Source organism: Pristis pectinata, chromosome 3 (genome assembly GCF_009764475.1).
Source record: "Pristis pectinata isolate sPriPec2 chromosome 3, sPriPec2.1.pri, whole genome shotgun sequence".
NCBI lineage: Eukaryota > Metazoa > Chordata > Chondrichthyes > Rhinopristiformes > Pristidae > Pristis > Pristis pectinata.
In genome coordinates, this window is record NC_067407.1 from 121,273,208 (window position 1) to 121,294,657 (window position 21,450).

Below are 21,450 nucleotides of genomic sequence, written 5' to 3' on the forward strand. Positions count from 1 at the left end.
TAGGACAGGCCTTCTGGTATGTTTATTTCCATGGTGTAGGCATTCAATCTGTCTCATGAAAACCCATCGTCCAATCTGTTTAGATTCAGAGCTGTTGTATTGACTTAGTTTATAAATATCAATTTTATTTGTCTCAAGTGATAGCATTAATGTAAAATTAGTGCTTCAGTCTGATCTGAAGACTGGTCATTGAGACCCAAGCTAACAACTTCTTTAAACTGGTGGAATATAACAATTCTTGTTGTGAATATCTGCACTCTTTTATCTGTTTGCTCAGAACTCTTCAGGAACATCAACTACTCTTGCACTACCCTCTGGCATTAGTATTCCAATCCAGGTCCCTGCTGGAATTACTTTGCAGACTGCTTCAGGCAAGTACTTGTCCCAGTAAATCCATTTATATAAACTGATTTTTCTACTTTCAATGAGTAATTTTTTTTTTTGATTTTGTGATTCAGAATTGTTCTTTTCTTTCCAGTCTGTCTGAAGAAGGAACATCTGAGGTTGGATAGAACAGTAGTTACTAATTTATTTGCCTGTTTCCCTGCAGTGTGTGCAACAATGCAGAATGAGAAGTAACTTTCGGAATGTGTTCTATTTAAATTTAGATGACTGAGATCAGAAAGATCGACATTTCTTATAACTGCCATTAGATTTAAAATTGTGCTCAAAGGAAATGCATCTCCCAGTTCTTCATCTGAAGAGCATTTAAAATTTTTGCCATGTTTAAGCAGAATATTAGAGACCTTCAGCTACTGATGTCAAGTATTGGTAATTTTTGTTGTTGAATACAAGAAAATCAGAGGGTTATGAGGAAAATGAGCTGGCTGAGGACAAGAATGAGCAATGCAAACTCACATTGCCAGAGAAGTATCAAAGGTGTGGGATGCTTTAAACTGAACACATTTAAATTTAAATTCAAGGAAGCTGCATACAACAATAAATATTGGGTGATCTTTGTATAGTGTTTGGGGAAAAAAGAACAAAGTAGAATACCACCAATGCTTTTTGCCATTAACCATTCATGCTTCAGGAAGCTGGACCTTGTGCATGTGGCCAAACACTGAAATCTGAGGTATCCTGAAGGTCAGATGCCAGTGTATCTCACTGGCTGCTCTGCTGTTAACTAGTCCTTTTTTAGCGCCAGCGACCCGGGTTCAATTCCAGCCACTGTCTGTAAGGAGTTTCTACGTTCTCCCTGTGTCTGCATGGGTTTCCTCCGGGTGCTCTGGTTTCCTCCCACATTCCAAAGACATACAGGTTAGGAAGTTGTGGGCATGCTTGTTGGCGCCGGAAGTGTGGCGACACTTGCGGGCTGCCTCCCAGAACACTGTATGCAAAAGATGCATTTCGCTCTGTGTTTCAATGTATATGTGACTAATAAAGATATCTTTGAGCTCCACTGGCAGAGCAGTGACTCTTTGAAGAGAGGACAGGTACAATTTGCATCTGGCCCTCAGCTTTACATTAGTGAGGATTGGCAGAGGCAGGGCAATCCCATTCTTTTCATTTGTTTATATATTTTAATATTTCCTTATGACATAGGAGGCCATTCAACCCATCAAGAGAATGCCAGCTGTGAGCAAATAATTTTTTCCACTTACTTCCCTGTAACCTGTCCCCTCTGACGTGACCATGAACAGCCCCTGATTCTCCCAACCAGTCACCCATGCTAAGGGTAATTTATACTAGCCAATTAAGCAGCATGTCTTTGGGATGTGGGAGAAAACCTGAATACATGGGGAGGAAACCCATGCTGTCACAGGGAGAATGCACAAACTCCATAGAGAACTGGAGGTTAGAATCAAATCTGGGTCACTAGAGCTGTGAGACAGCTTTGCTGCCTGCAGCACCACAGTGCTGCCCACCAAGGGGTGGTGACTTTGTGGGAAGAAGGTAAGTATCTTAATTTTTATTTTAATATTTCTAATTACTGTAACATTTTAATTATATTTAGTTTTTAATTGTTGGAGTCTATTCGAACGTTTTAAATTTCACTGACTATCTGAGATACTTAACTGTTAAAACTGTTTCACAGCCTTTGACAGCTAGTGTACAATAATTGGTTACTCTAGGCTATACTTTTAGCTACTGGCCGTCATAATTTTTAAGTTGATCCACTCTGTGGAATATATTCAACTTTTTAAATCCTATTTTTGATTGATTGGAAAGAAAACACATTTAGATATGCTGTTGCTTATTTATTTGACCAGTTTTATTACACTGTGCAATGTTTGTACTTTATTGATTTAATTATGAATAACATTTTTTATTGATATTTCAGAAACCTGCCACAATAAGCACCATGGTGATCAGTACATTAACTTGCATGGGGGCAATATCCCAGCTAGTCGGTCTTCTATTTTATGTGTGTTTTAGAGATCTCTCTTGCTCTGAAAGTCATAAAAGATACGACTTAGAATGATGCCTTTCAGCCTGCTGAGGTTTTGCTGGAACTCCTCATTCTAATCCTATCTTCCTCTCTTTATTGTTCTTCATATTTTCTCAAATACTTTTGTTTTCAATCTTTCTATTTTTCAGGTCATATGTATAAGGTCAATGTACCAGTTATGGTAACCCAAGGTACTGCTGGTCAGAAATATTTCCAGCAGCCTGTTCACCACATCATTCATCAAGTAAACACAGTTACAGGGCAGACGGCACTAATCCAGCAAAACTCTGGTCAAACACACGTCATTCAACAGTCTTCCCAAGATCAAGCATCTATGGTGCAGCAATCCAATTCAGATCAAGTTTCTTCACATCAACAGTTGTTGACAAACCAACCTTTCGATATAGCTGGCCAGTCCATTCTGCAACAACCTGGCATGTCACGACATGTGTATATTCAACAACAGGGTGCAATGAAGCAGGTTGTTTTACAACACTCTGGGATGGGAGTACAGGCAGGACCTCACCTAATTATTCAGAGGCAGCCCATAGCAAATACAGGAACAATAACACAGCAGCAATTTGTGACCACACAACCAGCAAGGCTAGAGCAGTCTGTTGAAGAGCAAGCAGTCTCAAGCCAGACTCAACATTCAGAGAGAATTCCTCGAGTGCCTACACTTGTAGTTCAAAATCCGGCATCTGAGCAAAATGAAGCAAAGAACATATCGCAGTGTGTTTCTGATCAGTGTGCAATTCAACAGTTTGCACCCCAGGTAAGAGTACTTATTAAATGTATAGTAAAATATAAAAATTAATATGCAAGGTTGTACACTTTCAAATTGTTAGAAGCAGATGCACTAGAAATGCCACTGTTTATCATTGCATTACATTTCAATGTTTAGGAAGGAGAGGTGAAGATACCTAAAGTAGGTGCCAATATGCTTGGGCATTTTGAGGTAAAGGAGGTAATATTGGGTCTCTTAAAGAACATTAAGGCGGGTAAGTCCCCAGGGCCTGATGGGATATACCCCAGGTTATTGAGAAAGACGAGATGAGATTGCTGGGGCCTTGACCAGAATCTTCGTGTCCTCTCTTGCCACAGGCAAGGTCCTGGAGGACTGGCTAATGTTGTTCCATTAGTCAAGAAGGGAAATAGGGATAATCCTGGAAACTATTGACTGGAGAGTCTCATGTCAGTGGTAGGGAATTTACTGGAGAGGATTCTTAGGTGTAGGATTTATGAGCATTTGGAAAACAATGGCCTGATTAGGGACAGTCAGCATAGCTTTGTGTGGGGCAAATCTTGTCTTACTAACTTGACTGAGCTTCTCGGAGGTAACAAAGGTGATTGATGAAGATGGAGCTGTGAATGTTGTTAACATGGATTTTAGTAAGGCGTTTGACATGGTCCCTCATGGGAGGCTGATCCTGAAGATGAAGATGCATGGCGAAGTGGCTGTTTGGATTCAGAATTAGCTTGCCCATAGAAGACAGGGTAGTGGTTGATGGGATTTGTTCTAGCTGGAGATCTGTGACTAGTGGTATTTTGCACTAATCTGTACTGGGACCTCTGCTGTTTGTGATATATGATCTGGATGAAAACATAGCTGCGTGGGTTAGTAAGTTTGCAGACGATATGAAGATTGGTGTTGTGTATAGCGTGGAAGACTGACAAAGGATACAAGGATCAGTTGCAGATATGGGCAGAGAAATGGCAGATGGAGTTTAACCTGGCCAAATACGAAGTGTTGCACTTTGCGAGATGAAATGTAAAGGGACAGTACCATGTTATTGGCAAGACCCTAAATAGTGTTGATATGCAGAGGGATCTTGGGGTCCAAGTCCATAGCTCCCTGAAAGTGGTTACACAGGTTGATAGGGTGGTAAAGATGTATTGCATGCTTGTCTTTACTAGTCGAGGAATTGAGTTCAAGTGTCAGGAAGCTATGTTGCTACTTTACAAAACTCTAGTTAGGCTGCATCTGGAGTATTGCATTCAATTTTGGTCGCCCCATTACAGGAAGGATGTGGAGGCTTTGGAGAGGGTGCAGAAGAGGTTTACCAGGATGCTGCCTGGATTAGAGGACATGTGCGGAGAGGTTGGACAAACTTGTGTTTTCTCTGGAGCAGCGGAGGCTGAGGGGAGATCTGATAGAGGTTTATAAGATTATGAGAGGCATGGATAGAGTAGGCAGCTGGTATCTTTTTCTCAGGGTTGAAACATCTCATACCAGAGGGCATGCATTTAAGCTGAGAGGGGGTAAGTTCAAAGGAGATGTGCAGGGCAAATTTTTTACACAGAAAGTGGAGGGTGTCTGGAATGCACTGCCAGTGGTGGTAGTGGAGGCAGATGTGATGGAGGTGTTCAAGAGGCTCTTAGATAGGCATGTGAATGTGCAGGAAATAGAGGGATGTGGACATTGTGTAGGCAGAAGGGATTAGTTTAGTTGGGCATTTGATTAGTAATTTAATTAGTTTGGTAAAACATCATGGGCCAAAGGGCCTGTTCCTCTGCTGTACTGTTCTATGTTCTAGAACTGAAATAAAGAATTTTTCACATTTGTAACAAAAAGGCAAACATTGACCTTTTTTGGAATAAGAAGTTGTTCTCTACAATTTGCTTCAACAAGAGGAATGGTTGTGTTGTTGAATGACAACTAAACTGCTTTCTCCATTCAAGAAACATTTTCTTCAAGATGGAGCTGTTCAAAGACAAGATATCCCTGGTGAATAGGCTTTGCATACAGTTGGGGGAGTAGAAGATTATAGAGGGGGATATTGGTGGAAGAAAATCTCCCCAGAGAAGATGGAGGTGGCCTAATGATGGCTTAATGTTCAGTGTTGGAACCTTGCTCTGGAGAGGGTAAGAGGAAGTGACAGGGTTAGTGTGTAGCCTTAACAAATTAAAAACTACTTTGTCAAATGACAAAGAGAGTCATACTTGTTAGCAGGTTGAATGGATTGTACTGTATGGATACTGCACATTCCTATATTCCTATTACTATGCTAGTTTTCCAGAGAGTTTTATCACAGGGACAGGTTTTGTGCTTCTCCTCACAAGTTCCCATAATATATAACTTCCAAAAAGTATTAAAAATCCTGATGAAAGTTTCCCTGTTTTCCAGAGAATGCAAGTTGTTGAATCAGGCAACTTAATAGTTTTCTGCAGTGATAATTATATCACTGATGGTATTGGTTTATTATTGTCACTTGTACCGAGGTACAGTGGAAAAACTTGTCTTGCATACCGATCATCCAGGTCAATTCATTACACAGTGCAGTTACATTGAATTAGTATAGAGTGCATTGAGGTAGTACAGGTAAAAACAATAACAGTACAGAGTAAAGTGTCACAGCTACAGAGAAAATGCAGTGCAATAAGGTGCAAGGTCACAACAAAGGGTAGATCGTGAGGTCAGAGTCTATCTCATTGTACAAGGGAACTGTTCAATAGTCTTATCACAGTGGGGTAGAAGCTGTCTTTAAGCCTGGTGGTACGTGCCCTTGTACTCTTTAATATTAATCTAGTCTGAGATCTTAAGCTTACTGTAGCATTTTATTAATTTTTTGATTATTATATGTTTTGGTGAATGAAATGTTGATGTTTTTCATTTAGGTAAATGAGACAATGTTAATGGTTGCAGCAACCTCAGAGGAACAACAGGTCATGGGTGAAACATCATCCATCCCACAACTGGATGGGACCAATGATACTTCTTCTGATGAAGAAATTGGTAACCTAAGAGAAGTGGAAGAAAATGATCTACTTGGAATTATTGATGCGGAAGACCTGAAAGCCCTTGAAGGTTATGATGAAGATAATAGTTCCAGTGATGACTCTTCCAGTGATGACAGTGATGAACAACCAAAAGAAGAAATTCGAGAAGAAGTAAATATGTAAAATATTCTGTTTTTACTTGCTGATAAAATGGCAATTGTACTCCTGATCTGCAGCTCTGATTTAAGTAAATATCTGGCTGTATCCAGATTTATGCACAACTGTTACAAGTTTAGGTCAGCTGTCAATGTCTTCCCTGAGTACCTTGGCATTGTTAGAATTGACTCACTCCAACCTATATTTCCCTGTGTTAGCCAGAGCAATAGTACCTTGCTTGACAAGACTCTTGATGCATTAATTTTAAGCTGTTTTATTTCACAATACTTAACCATAACAGCTGTAGCATGTATTTTTTTGGTAGCCCGATATCAGATAATGATATAAAGAGCCCATCCCATGAATGCACACTAAAGAACTCTTAATTGTCTTGAACAATGTGTCTTCTGATTCTTATGACAGTGTTTCCTAAGTTCTTCACCTCAGTGGAATTCTTCAATTTTCTTAAAAAAAACTTTAGTGCCTTCCTGTTTAGAAACCCTCTTGTTCTTTTCTCTTTTATACCTCTTCCAATCCCCCCCCATCATGCTTCATCAGCATTCTTTGACAGTGATGTAGAGTGAATGGTGAACTCGCTTTTTACTTTGTGTATTTCTTACTTTATCTTGTGAAATCAGGCAATCTCAATCTGAAAATCCAGGCTAGAATCTCTGAGAGCAACATGATTAACTATTACCAGCTGAGCTCATTCTCTTTTATCTTTCCTACCCTTTGATCGCAAATCTATTATCTGCATAGTTGGACCATTTGGTGTATTTCCATCCACTTGATCCCCAGTCCACTTTTATTTGCAGACCTCAACTTCCACTATGCACATTGGAATGTTTTTGGCTTCATTGAACTATAACTTTGTTCATAACCAAGAAATTGTCCTATTTAATAACAGTAGATAGTGAAAAGTTGCTTCCTATTATGAGATTGTATTATTTTTATCACAACAGTACTTTCTAAACACTTCCATTGAATGTGAAAGCAAAGTTTATAACAGCACTTTTTAAGAAAAAGTTTAAGACAAAATATTGTCTTGGATTTTTATTTCCTACAGTTCGTCTATGTAATGTGTTTGAAACCATATGTAAATTTTAAACTTTAGTACACTTGATACTTTTGTGTACATCCAGACACATTTGAACCTCTGTATTTAAAGATTATTTGTCTTTTTGTTTTAACCCTTTTGCTTTGGACTGAATTATGCAAACAAGAAAAATGTAAATGGTTAGCTCTTTGATTTCAGTGGCAGTTATCTTTGCAAAAGGTTAAAGAAAAATTTGATACAAATATCTCTTTTAACATTTTAGTCTTTTGTGTTCAACTTTTGCTCAACATTTTTGTACAAGATACAAAGATAAATTAGAGATTTTGGCCAAAATCTTTACTGTTGACTTCTGGGGTGCACTTGAAAGTGAACAGATTTTACAGGTATTTTGGATATTAGTTTGTTGTCTGTAATGCATTTAAATGGTTTACATTTTAAGTGGGTTAGTTGGCTTTCTTTATATTAGTTATTTACTGATAGTCGATACCATATATCAGATATTTCAGGCTTAATACGTGGATTTATGAATCCATTCCTTTGATATATAGTCATGTGGGTTGTTAGCTGTTAATAATATATCAGTAATGAACATTTGGAAGAATTTATTTTTTTAGGCAGGAAATTTAAAAAGCATTCTTAGCTGAAATGTAATTTTTCACGTAGCATTTTACTGATTTCTGGCAATCATCCAAGCCCTCTTGACTTTAGTGCATGTTCTTCGGTGATGAGATTTTAATGTGCCTGTAACTATTTCACTACATAATCTATACAAGATCTTTCAGTTGCTTTGAAAATGTTTTATACTTTACCCTCCTCAGTTTAAGATTGTGAAGCTATCTGCTAAATGCATTCAATTGTGTTTTCAAGTAATATAATATACTATTAAGTTCACACAGATGATGTGAGTTGAGAAATGAAAATCACCTGGAGTTTTAGGGGAAAATAAATAGTCCTCCCGCTGGAGGGACCTAGAGGTTCATTTTGTTGATTGTAGGAAATAATAATTTGCAGTCGCTTTTTTATTATGGTTCAGAATGTGTTGTGTTGGCTCTTTACAATTTTTTTTCTGGAATACACCACACACATCAGGTTGCACAAATAGTTTTTAGCTCTCCTAAAGTTTAGCCTGGCTTTGGTATTGTTAAAGTAACCTTTAGTCGAATTAAATGTAATGATTTGAAATGGCGATCTGCATGAATTTAAAAAAACTCAGAAGTTACTTTAGGAGATTAATTTAAACTCTGAAAAAGCCTAATGCTTTTGTTTGGCAAAATTATCTCTGATCATTATCACGCTATTTGATTGCTATACAAGCAAATTTCCTCAGTGCATGTGCCGCTCTGCTCCGTTCCTGCATTCCTCGCGCTCTCCCTAAAAAAGATTAGTACATGTTGTTACCTTCAGGAGATACAAGTCTTTTTGTGCCTCTTGAGACTTGTATTACAGTCAAAAAATCTGACCTCTTGTCAGACTTGCTTAGAATTCTTGGCCAGAAGTTTAGTTTTTTTTCCAACTCCCACTGGAATGTGTCTTAGCAATAGACAGTAACTGCACATGGAACCATCAGTTTAATGTGATGTAAATAAATGTTAGGTCTACTTCCACAAGGATTGCCTTGTACTTAGGGACTATAATAGTGACAAAATTGTAAGCTTTCTGATTGCAGCTCCCAGAGATGCATGTGTGCATCTTAATGTGAAATCCTGAACTTGTCAATGATTCCTTTATTCTTTACAGGGTGTAACACAACCTTCTCAATGTAAATCATCAGAAGGATATATTAACAGGAATTTCTGGTATTTGCAAAATAACTTGGTTTAAAAACCCTACTCTCCCTTAAGAATATAATGTTTTCTTGCACAAGATGCAAGTGAGTTTTTAATTTCGTGCCAAGCTCATGTTCTTCTTAATAATCTTTCTGGCCCTAAATAACTAATTTTAGGTTTGTGGGTTGTCATTCCCTCCATAACTATTTAAAAAATTAAATGTATTTTTAAATATTTACATTTTTTATTAATGTTTGGTTGTGATATTTGGGACCTGCCTTAACACCATTTGTATATCCCTTACCTTAATTTAGTGTTCTGTAAAATGTTGGTTTAAACAGTTTTACCACTGGGATCTGTAGATTTTCCTAGTAAGCTTTCTTCATGCTCTGTGATGTTCACCACCACTGACCACAAAACCCTGACTAATAAAACTGGCCAAGATTAACTGCTTAAGCAAAAGTTTGTGATATCTATAGAGCAAATAAAGAGGTGCCCACGTGTCTTCATTTGTCTTGATACCTCTACTGAAATCTCTGTTAATGCCCTACTGTAGAAATGAGTTTCTCCAGCTAATAAACTGCATTAACATATGAATCTATGAATCAATGCCTAGAGAATGATGGATGATTTTTTTCTTTCATGTTGCTGACTTCTTTGGAGCTTTTTTGTAACAATGTGATCTTATTAGTGATGGGAGCAAGGTCTTCCTGCTCGTGAGAGCAATTAGCAAGAATTTGTAATTACTATAGCAACTCCTTTGCTGTTGCTTTTGGGTCAGTGACTTATTAGTGATGGGAGCAAGGTCTTCCTGCTCGTGAGAGCAATTAGCAAGAATTTGTGATTACTATAGCAACTCCTTTGCTGTTGCTTTTGGGTCAGTGACTTAGGCTATGTCTTATTTCCTTGATTTGTAAGGCTTTGCTGCTTTTCTCTTTTCCTTTGGGTGTAGTGTAATATTCTGTTCCCGCATTCCCATCCAGCACTGTTTGTCTATTTTGCTAATCCTGTAATACAAAATTGTCATTTAAAAAGTTAAGAGCATAATTTTTCTTAATGCATCAAAAATAGGGGACTTATTTGCTGTTGTACCCAGAGGCAAGTTAGCCATTTGGACCTGACAGCTCTCTGACTAAGCGATTGAGGCAAACACCAAAAAAAATTATTAAACACTATGGGATTAACAATTACAGAATTCAATTTGTGAAAGCTGTTGATATTTCAGTATTAACAAGCTGTATTTTACTTCTAACCCACCTTGTGTTGTGGCAGATCATGATCAAGGAAATCTGAAATAATCAGTCATTAAAGATTATTGGCTGTTAAGATGGCTGCAAAGCAGTACTGACACGTAAAATGGATACAACTTCTTGTCTTACTTTTCCTTTCCCTCTACTTTGCACTGGTGATTATATTTAAAGTATTGTAAAACATTTTGGGAAGGACTAGTTCATAACAGGCTCTATAATCAGCTCTTTTCCTTTTTACTCTTGATTCTAACCTGTAGACCTTGATTCTTACATTTTTCAATTCTTAAAAATAGCTTGTAAACATTTTAATTCATCATTAATCTTTGATAATTAATGGAAGATAGATTAATTTTCATATTTTTTTTGCAGGATCCTTTAAATTCAGGAGATGATGTGAGTGAACAGGAAGTGCCTGACCTATTTGATACAGAAAATGTAATTGTTTGCCAGTATGACAAGGTAAATGCCTTTGCTTCATTTAAATATTACATTTTATTTAAATGTTCATATTTATTTCAAAGCTTGCATTTTCATTTTAAAGATAATGGTCAATGGCTGAATGGTCAAAGAGAAAGGGGTCACTTTATGAACCAATGTTTGTTAGCAAATTCCCAGTTTTATTATTTTTGCTCGTGAAGGTGGAAAAAGAAACCAGGCATTTATTCATTGGGGAAGGAGGAAAAAAAATTAAAGGGAAATCTAGACCTGGCTGCCCTTCAACTTGTTTGGGCAGATGAAATCAGAATGCATGTTTTGCTCTTTATTTGACCTCAAATTATTTAGGGGTCAGGAAGGAAAAAGAAAATTGGGATAATAAAGTAACATCAGGAAAAAATAGAATAATTTGAATACTTCGTGACAGCAATGTAGAGTTTGTAACTGGATTTTCAATTCTTTTAACACACATTTAAAAGTTGATTCTACTCTATTTAGTAAGAACCATAACAATGAAAAATGATTCCAGTTCATTTGAAAAGCAGCAGAAAACATTGGCAGTTCAGATTCTTGTATGTAATTGCTGTTCTTTGTCAGTTTTTGTGCAAAGGTTTGAAGTGTTTGTGTTTCAACACGATGTTTCAAAATAAACATCGCTTAAGTCACTTAAAGGCTTACATTGTCTTTCAAATCTGCCATCATCATACCTCTCCCTTTTAAATAAAACAAATACAGCCGACCCATGCAGTGCAGCCATTTGGGTTACAGAAATTCGCCCTTACAGAATTCACAAATCACTACCCAAAAGTTTGAGATACAGAATAAAATTCACTCTAACATAATATGTGTGGAGGGAAAAAAGAGGTATATAAATCAGTACAATTTTTTTCTAACTTGTGTTTCTTGACACATACACAGATGACATGGCTTCATGTTGCAGGAAATCACATTACTGCCTATTTTCTAGGATTTCAACCCCCCCGCCCCCCCTTAGCATGGGGGTCGTCTGCATTCGATTGCTCTGTCCTCTGCCCCTTTTCCAATCTCACTTTCCTGACTAGAATCATTGAACATGCTTTTGCCTCAATGTTTGAATCACTCCAGCATATCCGTGGTCAGCTTTCCTTATTTCACCCACTGAAGATTTGAGGTGATCCAAATTCCTAAACAAACCATGTTCTAGGATAGCTGGTGTATGTTGGTTCTTGTTTATATAATGCATCAATTTTAAAATTCTCATTTTCAAGTCCCTTTTGTGTAATCTTCTCTATCTGTACAACTCTCAGATATCTACAGCCTCTGTGTCTGGCCTGTCAAGTTTCCCTGGTTTGCTAGCTGTGTTTTTGCTGTCTAGGCCCTGAGCTCTGATATTTCCTTCCGGAACCTTTGCCATAGCCGCACTGTTTCCTTCTTGAAGAGGCTCCTTAATACCCATATTTTTGATTATCTGACCTAATATTTACTCATATAGTTTGCTGTCAAACCTTATTTGATTATGCTCTTGTGAAACATAGAATATTTTTGACCAGGCAAGTTAAATATGCTACTTTAAAATATAAGTCACTGACCATATCAACAACATTGTTGGCATTAAACATTGATATTTCTAATATAGATGTGTAAATAGTATCACTTAATAGATGGGCAGTATGAATTTTCTGGTCAGCTTCCTTGAAGACTAGTGATTCAGAATGTTAGGGTCATGTTGACTTTCTAACATCTGGTTGACACAGAAAGTCATGGTAGAAACTTAGAAGAAGCATGAGGAAATGGTATGTTTGATCTGCAACAGATGGAGGAAACGTCCTGTCAACATTCTTTTCTAATTTGTGACAGTACTTTTAAGCCAGTTATTTAAGACCTGAGCTAGCCATACACCAGCTAGCTTTTAGTAATCTCTCCTCTTGTGTGCTCTCTCACTCACACACACACACACACTCTCTCTCTCTCTCTCTCTCTCTCTCTCTCTCTCTCTCTCTCTCTCTCTCTCTCTCTCTCTCTCTCTCTCTCTCTCTCTCTCTCTCTCTCTCTCTCTCTCTCTCTCTCTCTCTCTCTCTCTCTCTCTCTCTCTCTCTCTCTCTCTCTCTCTCTCTCTCTCTCTCTCTCTCTCTCTCTCTCTCTCTCTCTCTCTCTCTCTCTCTCTCTCTCTCTCTCTCTCTCTCTCTCTCTCTCTCTCTCTCTCTCTCTCTCTCTCTCTCTCTCTCTCTCTCTCTCTCTCTCTCTCTCTCTCTCGTGTTCTTTCTTTATCTTCTAGACTGCAAACCACACTCCCAGCCTCAAATCTTCTTCCACTGCCTCATTGTTCATTGACTTTATATTGCATGTTTCTACCTCAACAGATGTTGTATGCTCCTGTCTTACTAAACTGATCTCTATCATAACTTCATGCTCTCTTTTCTATTTCTCTCCATCTATGTAACTAATTTTCCAAAGTGCTTGGAATATTTTGATTTCCCATGTCCCATTCAGTTCCCCTCCAACATCTTTTTGATATCACTTTGGGTTTGTTCTTCAGAAATGCCATCCCAAACACCTTTTAAGTATCCTGTTTTAATTGATTTTTAACTTGCGCATGTGGAATCCATATTTGATCCTTTTTTTATGACCTGACATTGACTAAGGAGAAGATCAGATGGAAACAATGTTACTTTGCTCAATGCTGCTGCTGTTTTCGTTTCCCTCTCAATTTTATTCATTTCCACTGTTTCGAAATGGCAACAATTTTATGCGGAGAAGAATTAAACCTCCCCATGTTTCTGGTGGGGTTGTTGTCCACTCCTGAAAGGGCTGGAAAAGATGTGGATCTGGGAAGAGAGGAAGGTATTTGAGAATGGTGGGGGTAATGATTAGTGGTGAGGGTCGTGGAAGTTTGCTGAAAGGAAGCAAACAAAGGAAGGCTGTAATATGAGAGGGAGGATGGTTGGAAAGCTGGAAATGAGGAGGAAATGAATGTCCTTTGAAAATTTGAATGTGCCCTGTTTGACTATATATGTTTTTTGAATTGTCTTTTTTTTATTCCTTTTAAACATGCATTCTTAAACTTTTATTATGTTGGGATTAAAAATAATGGTTCACCGTTTCCTTGGGGCCCATCACATGTTTGACAATGATGAAATCTCCCACCACTGATTAGCTACAACAGATAGTGATTGTCTTTATATGTTTCAGTAGATTGTCATTCAATATATGATTAATGCAGATAAATTATCAGATATTTTGTCTGTTTTCAGCATCTGAAGTATTGGAGACAATTGCGTTTGGGATTCCATTAAGGACATTAAAGACTGTAAGATGTAGGAGCAGAATTAGGCCATTTGGCCCACTGAGTCTGCTGCGCCATTCAATCAGGGCTGATATTTTTTCTCAACCCCATTCTCCTGCCTTCTTCCCTCAACCCCCCTACCAATCAAGAATCTATCAATCTCTGCCTTAAATACACCCAATGACTTGCCCTCCACAGCCCTCTATAGCAATGAATTCCATTGATGAATGACCCTCTGGCTGAAGAAATTCCTCAACTTAGTTCTAAAGGAGTGTTCATTTATTCTGAGGTTGTGCTTTCAAACCCTAGACTCTCCTACTAAGGGAAACATTCTATTCGGGCCTTTCAGTATTTGGTAGATTCAATGAGATACCCCCTCATCCTTCTAAACTCCATCGAGTACAGGCCCAGAGCCATTACACACTCCTCATACATTAAGCCTTTCATTCCCAGGATCATTCTTGTGGACCTTCTCTGGACCCTCTCCAGGGCCAGCCCATCTTTCCTTAGACACGGAGCCCAAAATTGCTCACAATATTCCAAATGCGATTTGATCAACGGCTTATAGAGCCTCAGCAGTACATCCTTGCTTTTATACTCTAGTCCTCTTGAAATGAATGCTAACATTGCATTTGCCTTCCATACTACCAACTCAACCTGCAAGTTAACCTTAAGGGGATCCTGAATTAGGACTCCCAGGTCCCTTTGCACCTCTGATTTCTAAATTCTCTCCCCACTTAGAAAATAATCTACACCTTTATTCTTCCTACACAAGTGCTTAACCGTACAGTTCCCTTTGCTCTATTCCATCTGCCGCTTCTTTGCTCACCCTCTTAACCGGTCCAAGTCCTTCTGCAGATTCCCTGCCTCCACAGCACTACCTGTCCCTCCACCTATCTTTGTATTGTCTGCAAACTTGGCCCCAATGCCATCAGATCCTTCATCCAGATCATTAATGTATAAAGTGAAAAGTTGTGGTGCCAACACTGTCCCCTGCAGATATCCACTAGTCACTGGCAGCAGTCCTAAAACGGACCCCTTTATCCCCACTCTCTGCCTTTTACCAGTCAGCCAATCTTCTATCCATGATTCTCTTCTATCCATGAGGACCCTGAGTGAAACCTGTTAACATTGAGTACTGCGAGGAACAATCTTGGTGAAGCCCTGGACTACATTAAGTAGGAAACGCACATTTTAGATATAGGAAAAATCTGGCATTATGTCAGCAGTATAGGTGGTCCAGCTCCTAGATGTACTCTAGCCACATGCACTCAGTTTGGTACACGTACACATGCATTTGCCCATAACCTCTTCAGCACTCTCCTTAACATCCTTCCCCCACCATATTCACTCCTCTTTCCCTATTCCCATTCTCCTTGCCTTCCTCTCTCCAAACCCCTCCACTTGCCATCATTCACCCGACTGCTTTTTGTCTGCTGCTCTCACTTGCTCTTCCTTTTCATCCCTTTGCTCTGCTCACCTCCTGACACCTGCCGCTGATATCCTTTAATGCAGACTGACAGCAGCAACCCATGAGATGAAAAGGAGAATTCACTTTCTACTCCTAACCAATGAAATGAACGGAGAACACCCCATAATTAGCTTTGCTTGAATGCAAGCATTAATTTATAATGAATCCAGTCGTTGAGTTGAATGGTAGCACTTGCCTCAGTTTCAGGTGGTACTGAGTGTAGGTTCCAATTTTGGACATGACTACCAGTAACAATGTTGACAGTTTAGTACAAAGTTGTCAGGGATGCTCAGTTAAATTAAGATGAGGTCTTAATTTAACTTAGCATCTCTGACAACATAGTAGGAGTTTATCTGATATTCAGGCCAACATTGATCCCGCCAACATATGAATTGTCTGTTTGTTTGCTGCCTGTGAAATGTTGCTATACACAGATTGGCTATCACATTTACTAACCAAGCCACAGCTAAAACTTCAAATAAAGTTAATCGACTTTGATACACTTTAGGACATTGAGGAAATGAAAAATGATATGTAAATTTAAGTATTTTTTTTGTCCTTCTATTACAGGTTTTTTAAGTTGTCAGTCCTTTGACTGAGCACCTAGTTCTGCCAAAATATCTGAATTTTGAAGGAGCAGCCATGTAATTTCAGATTTTTCAAAATTTATTTTTAAACATTTTTGTTTTATTCATTACAAGATTTAAAATAAATCCCTGCTACGCCAATGTTCTCTATGATTTTGCCATTGTTACTTGAAAGCAAGTTTTTTTTGGTAATGATAATGGTATATTTGTTTTCTTCTTTTTTGTATTAGATTCACAGGAGTAAAAACAAGTGGAAATTCTATCTTAAGGATGGAATAATGACTTACAATGGGAGAGATTATGTGTTCTCTAAAGCTGTTGGGGACGCAGAATGGTAGGAGTGAAAAAGTTCAATGAAACAACGTGACGTCCATTGTGAGAGGCCTTTACAAATGACTTGAATAGATTGGTGGCTTTCTACTTCCCATTCCCATCATTTAGTTTGAAAGATGTTTCTTCAGGTTATTCTTTTGACTTCATCGATATTTCACATACTTGTGGTAAAATTGATCAGGACCTGCTTATGATGCAAGTTCTTTCAAAATAGATTGTGACTTAACTGGCTAATAATAACAAAACTTCTTAAAATAAACAAAAGCACATGCATTTGAGTGTAATAAGAGGCTAATTATATTATACAGTACAGTGTTACAGGAAAATTTGTATAAATAGCAGTAAACTAGTATTATGCAAAATGTCACATCTTGTGGGGAAATAAAATTAAAATAAATAAGAGATGCCAGTACAAGGAGTGTCTTTTGAAGAGATATTAGCCACTGAGTAAAAATAGGGCCCAAATTGAGGGATAATTTCTTGAGTGGGTATTTTCTAACCAATTTTCACCCGAAAGACACAACAGGATTTAGTAGTTTTATAAATGTAAAATATCCATTTGACAAGCATTCTTTAATAATAGAGCACTAGCTTAAAAGGAACACTGGCAGGGATTTGCCCTTCATGTGTTTGGAATATTTATTTAATGGAAAAGTGCACAATAGTTTTCTTATTAGGGTGCTCTCATTAGGATAGATCTATTGTGTTTTGCAGAAGCACTGTGAAGACAGTTTTTTTGCCGTAAGTCCAGAACTGATTAATTTTTCCATGCAGAATACTATATTAGGAGGCATTCCACATCTCTAAGTTAGGTTTTGAATCAAACCTGCAGAATATTTATTGAATCATTTGTGTAATGCTATGCTGAACAAGAAATTGTATAACATTGACCTTTTGTTTGTCAAAGGATGTAATTGTATAACATTGACCTTTTCTTTCAAACTAGCTTTTTCCTTTTTGTCTTCCCCTAACATCTTCTGGTTTCATTGCGCCATGCAGCCAAGAGAGCACATTACCCACCATCTGTGCTAGATCAAAAGAAACAGGCATTTAGCAGGTAATGACTGTTGACCCTCTTCTTTCTCATACTTTCTTGTACCTAGAATTAATTTCCCATAAAGGTGTGGCATAGATTGATGTTTTGCTGATGTTATGGATTTGTTTATAATTGTTCTTGGGTGTGGACTTTGGCAATGCTGGTACTTACGTTCCATCCCTGATTGCCCTAATAAGTTCTACCACTGTAGCTCAGCATTTGCTTTTCCAAGACTGGATCATAAAATGACAAGAGCATATTTGTGATTTCCTTTTTGTCTTTTTAAAAGCAGTAGTGCTGTGATCTTGCGTTGAAAATGACATTCGAGATATGATACATGTTGCTTGTTGACTGTCCCACCATGGTTTGCTATTTTTTTCCAACATAATTACTATTAATGTTATGATCATTTTGGTTTTGCTTCATTTGTTGATCATTTGTAAATCATTGCCCTTGGGAAATACCAGAAAAAAAATTATATTTGTGTTCTATTTTAGTGAACAAAGTATTCAGAAACAATAAAAACTGGAAATTTCTTCACTTGGTATTGTGGCATTCCATTTCTTTTGTTTTTGCTTAATTCTGTGAAAAATCAAATGATGACTGGGTAGTGAAATGGATTCACACTCTTGGCTCTGTTGCTGAGATTTAGGTACAAATCTAGACCATGACAGAACATTATATTTTTAACACTATTACAAACTGAGAAATGGCTGTGTGGCTCATTGGTATTGGTTTATTATTGTCACTTGTACCGAGGTACAGTGAAAAACTTGTCTTGCATACTGATCGTACAGGTCTATTCATTACACAGTGCAGTTACATCGGGTTAGTACATTTAAGTTGATCCAGTTCTTTTATAGGATGATCTAGTTGCAAGGTTATGGACTGCACTCACATTATTCAGATTCCTGAAGGTGATATTTAACTACAGGTTAGAACTTTCAAGAAGAAAACGTTCTGAAATTTCTTACCAATATGCTATAGTGAGCTTATATGAATCAGTTTAATGCAACTTTATTCACAGTCCTCATAGAATTGGAGCCACCTGCATCTCTTTGGAATCTTTTCTTAATCAGATGATTTTTAAAAAATACAAACCTGAATTTAAAATGAATTTTATCCTTGGATCTACTTCACTGAGCAGGACATTTATTTCATTCTTTGACCTGCCTGACGTTTGTTAATTTCATAGTGTGTCTTTCATTTGGGCTATTTTATGTTAATGTTAAATAGACTATGCTTTAATAACACCCCTACTGAATTTTCAGAGTCAAAGTTTGATAAATCCCATTGAAGCTGGTTCACATAAACTGACGGCTGGTGTAACTACATTTTCCATTTTGATCTTTCTTTCCAGTGTACACTGAACCATTACGTTTGATCTTCTGCTCTTGCCCCTTTGATTGTGGTGCTGTTTGGATCTGGATAGGGTTGGTTGCAGTGAGGAAATCAGTTTTGTGATATCCCTACATGAACACCTGAATATTTAATAAGTTTTTTCATTCAGTATTTCTGGTATGGTTTTGGAATTCTGCTTAATCCATTTCAAAATATCTATCATGTTTCATGCACCAGTATTTATTAACATGTTCATAAAATGGTGATGATAATATTTTATATGAATTACATTGAAGCTGAAAAATTCTTAGGCCAGTCATTTGTTTTGCTCAGATTTCTTTGACTGTCCTCCACTTTAGTAACAAGATTCTGGAGAGGTCCCACAGGATTGGAAGACATCAAATGTAACACCGCCATTCAAGGGGAGTGTAGCAGAAAGCCAGAAATCGTGGGTCAGTTAACCCAACACGTGACACTGGGGAAAATTGCTGAAATCTATTATTAAGGAGGTAATAACAGGACATTTTGAAAATCATTATTCAAGCAGGATCAACATGGTTTTATTGTGTTTGACAAATTTGCAGTTCTTTGAGGATGAAAAAACAAGTTATGTAAGCAGTAGATGTAGTATATTTGGATTTCAAGAAGATGTACCAAAAGGTGCTGGGTAAAAGGTGAATAGAGCACAGGATAGGATTGCATAGCGTTTGGGGGCAATATAGTGGTATGGATAGGGGTTTAGCTAATTAAAGAAAACAGTTGAGATAAATAGATCATTTTTTAGATTAGCAATTAGTCGCTGGTGAGGTGCCACACGGATCAGTGCTAGGACCTCAGCTATTTATTTATGATTTGGGTGAAGATACTGTAACCAAATTTGTTGATGGTACAAAAAGGTGATTTTAGCAAGTTGTGAGAGGTGCATATCCTGCAAAAGGATATAAATGAGTGGGTAAGCAGTTGGGAAATTAAATATAATGTGGGAACATGTTAGGTTATTCATGTTGGAAAGAAGAATGGAAAAAAAACTAATTATTAAATGGAGTCATGATAAAATGTTGCAGGAAACACTGGTCCACGAGTCCTGTTAAGTGCAGAGTGAGCTTGCAAGTACGAAAAATAATTGGAAAGGCTAATAGGATGTTGGCCTTTATCACAGGGGGTATAAAAAAAGAAGTCAAGTCTTGATACACCCTTACGGGGTACTGCTAAGACTACTAGTAAATAGTTTTCACCTCAAAGTAGTGTAGGGAAGGTTCACATAGTTGATGCCTGGGATAAAGGGGTTTACATATGAACAGGTTAAGCAGGTAGAGCTTATACTCAAAGGAGTTCAGAAAAATGAGAGTTTATTGAAACATAATATTCTCAGTGGCGTTGATCATGTTGATGTTGAGAGGACATTTCCCTGGTGAGGTTATCTGGAAATGGGGGGACAAGATTTCAGAATAAAGATTGTCCCTTTAAGGCAGAGGTAAGGACTTTCTTCCCTTAGGGGACTGTGACTCTTTGGAATTTCTTACTCTAGAGAGTTGTAGAAGCTGAATTATTGAATCTAATCAAGGAGAAGTTTGACTTGACCTTCAGCTCCTACGGGGGAATGAGGAGTACATAGATAAGAGCTACAGGGAGGCAATCACTCCGAAGCTGCAGGAGGCAGAGCTGGGTGACTGTCAGGAGAAGGACTGAGAATAGGCAGGTAGTGCAGAGTACCCCTGTGGCTGTTCCCCTCAATAACAAGTAGACTGCTTTGGATACTGTTGGGGGGGACGACCTACCAGAGGTAAGCTGCAGTGACCAGGTTTCTGGCGCTGAGCCAGGTCGCGTGGTGCAGAAGGGATTGGGGGGAGAAGAGGAGGGCGGTAATGATGGGGATTCCACAGTATGGGGGGCAGACAGGAGATTATGTGGACATGAAAGAGACTCCCGGATGGTATGTTGCCTTCCCAGTGCCAGGGTCAGGGACGTCTTGGATCGGGTCCGCAGCATTCTGAAGGGGGAGGGTGAACAGCCAGAGATATGTGGTATAGGTACCAATGACATAGGTGGGAAAAGAGATGAGGTCCTGAAGAAGGAATATAGGGAGTTAGGTAGGAAGCTGAAAAGCAGGACCTCAAGGGTAATAATCTCTGGATTGCTGCCTGTACCATGTGCCAGTGAGGGTAAGAATAGGATGATTTGGCAGATGAATGCGTGGCTGAGAAATTGGTGCAGGGTTTCAGATTTGTTGATCATTGAGATCTCTTCTGGGGAAGGTATGACCTGTACAAAAGGGATGGGTTACACCTGAACTGGAGGGGGACCAATATTCTTGCAGGCATGTTTGCTACAGTTTTTTGGGAGGGTTTAAACTAGTTTGGCAAGGGGATGGGAACCCGAGCGACAGGGCAGAGGCTGGTGCATTTAGTGTACAAGTAGATGCAGAGTGTAGAAGTTCTGTGAGGAATGATAGGCAGTTGAAAGGGCAAAATTGCTGTCAGTTGGATGGGCTGAAGTGTGTTTACTTTAATGTGAGAAGTATCAGGAACAAGGCTGATGAACTTACAGCATGGGCCAATACATGGAACTCTGACTTGTTAGCCATTACAGAGACTTGGCTGTTGCAAGGGCAGGAATGGCTGCTGGATATTCTGGTGTTTAGATG

General features: G+C 38.3%; 1 protein-coding gene across 1 annotated transcript in view; it reads left to right on the forward strand.

Moving 5' to 3' along the window:
- The window catches only part of LOC127568763 (stonin-1), a 79,590-nt gene extending 61,586 nt beyond the window's left edge, over positions 1–18,004 (forward strand). Inside the window, exons 7-11 of the mRNA XM_052012895.1 lie at positions 278–371; positions 2,542–3,167; positions 6,011–6,283; positions 10,711–10,800; positions 16,327–18,004. Coding sequence (XP_051868855.1) covers positions 278–371; positions 2,542–3,167; positions 6,011–6,283; positions 10,711–10,800; positions 16,327–16,434 — 1,191 coding nt within the window. The 3' untranslated portion in view covers positions 16,435–18,004. The remainder of the gene's footprint in view (positions 1–277; positions 372–2,541; positions 3,168–6,010; positions 6,284–10,710; positions 10,801–16,326) is intronic.
- Positions 18,005–21,450: the final 3,446 nt, after the last annotated feature.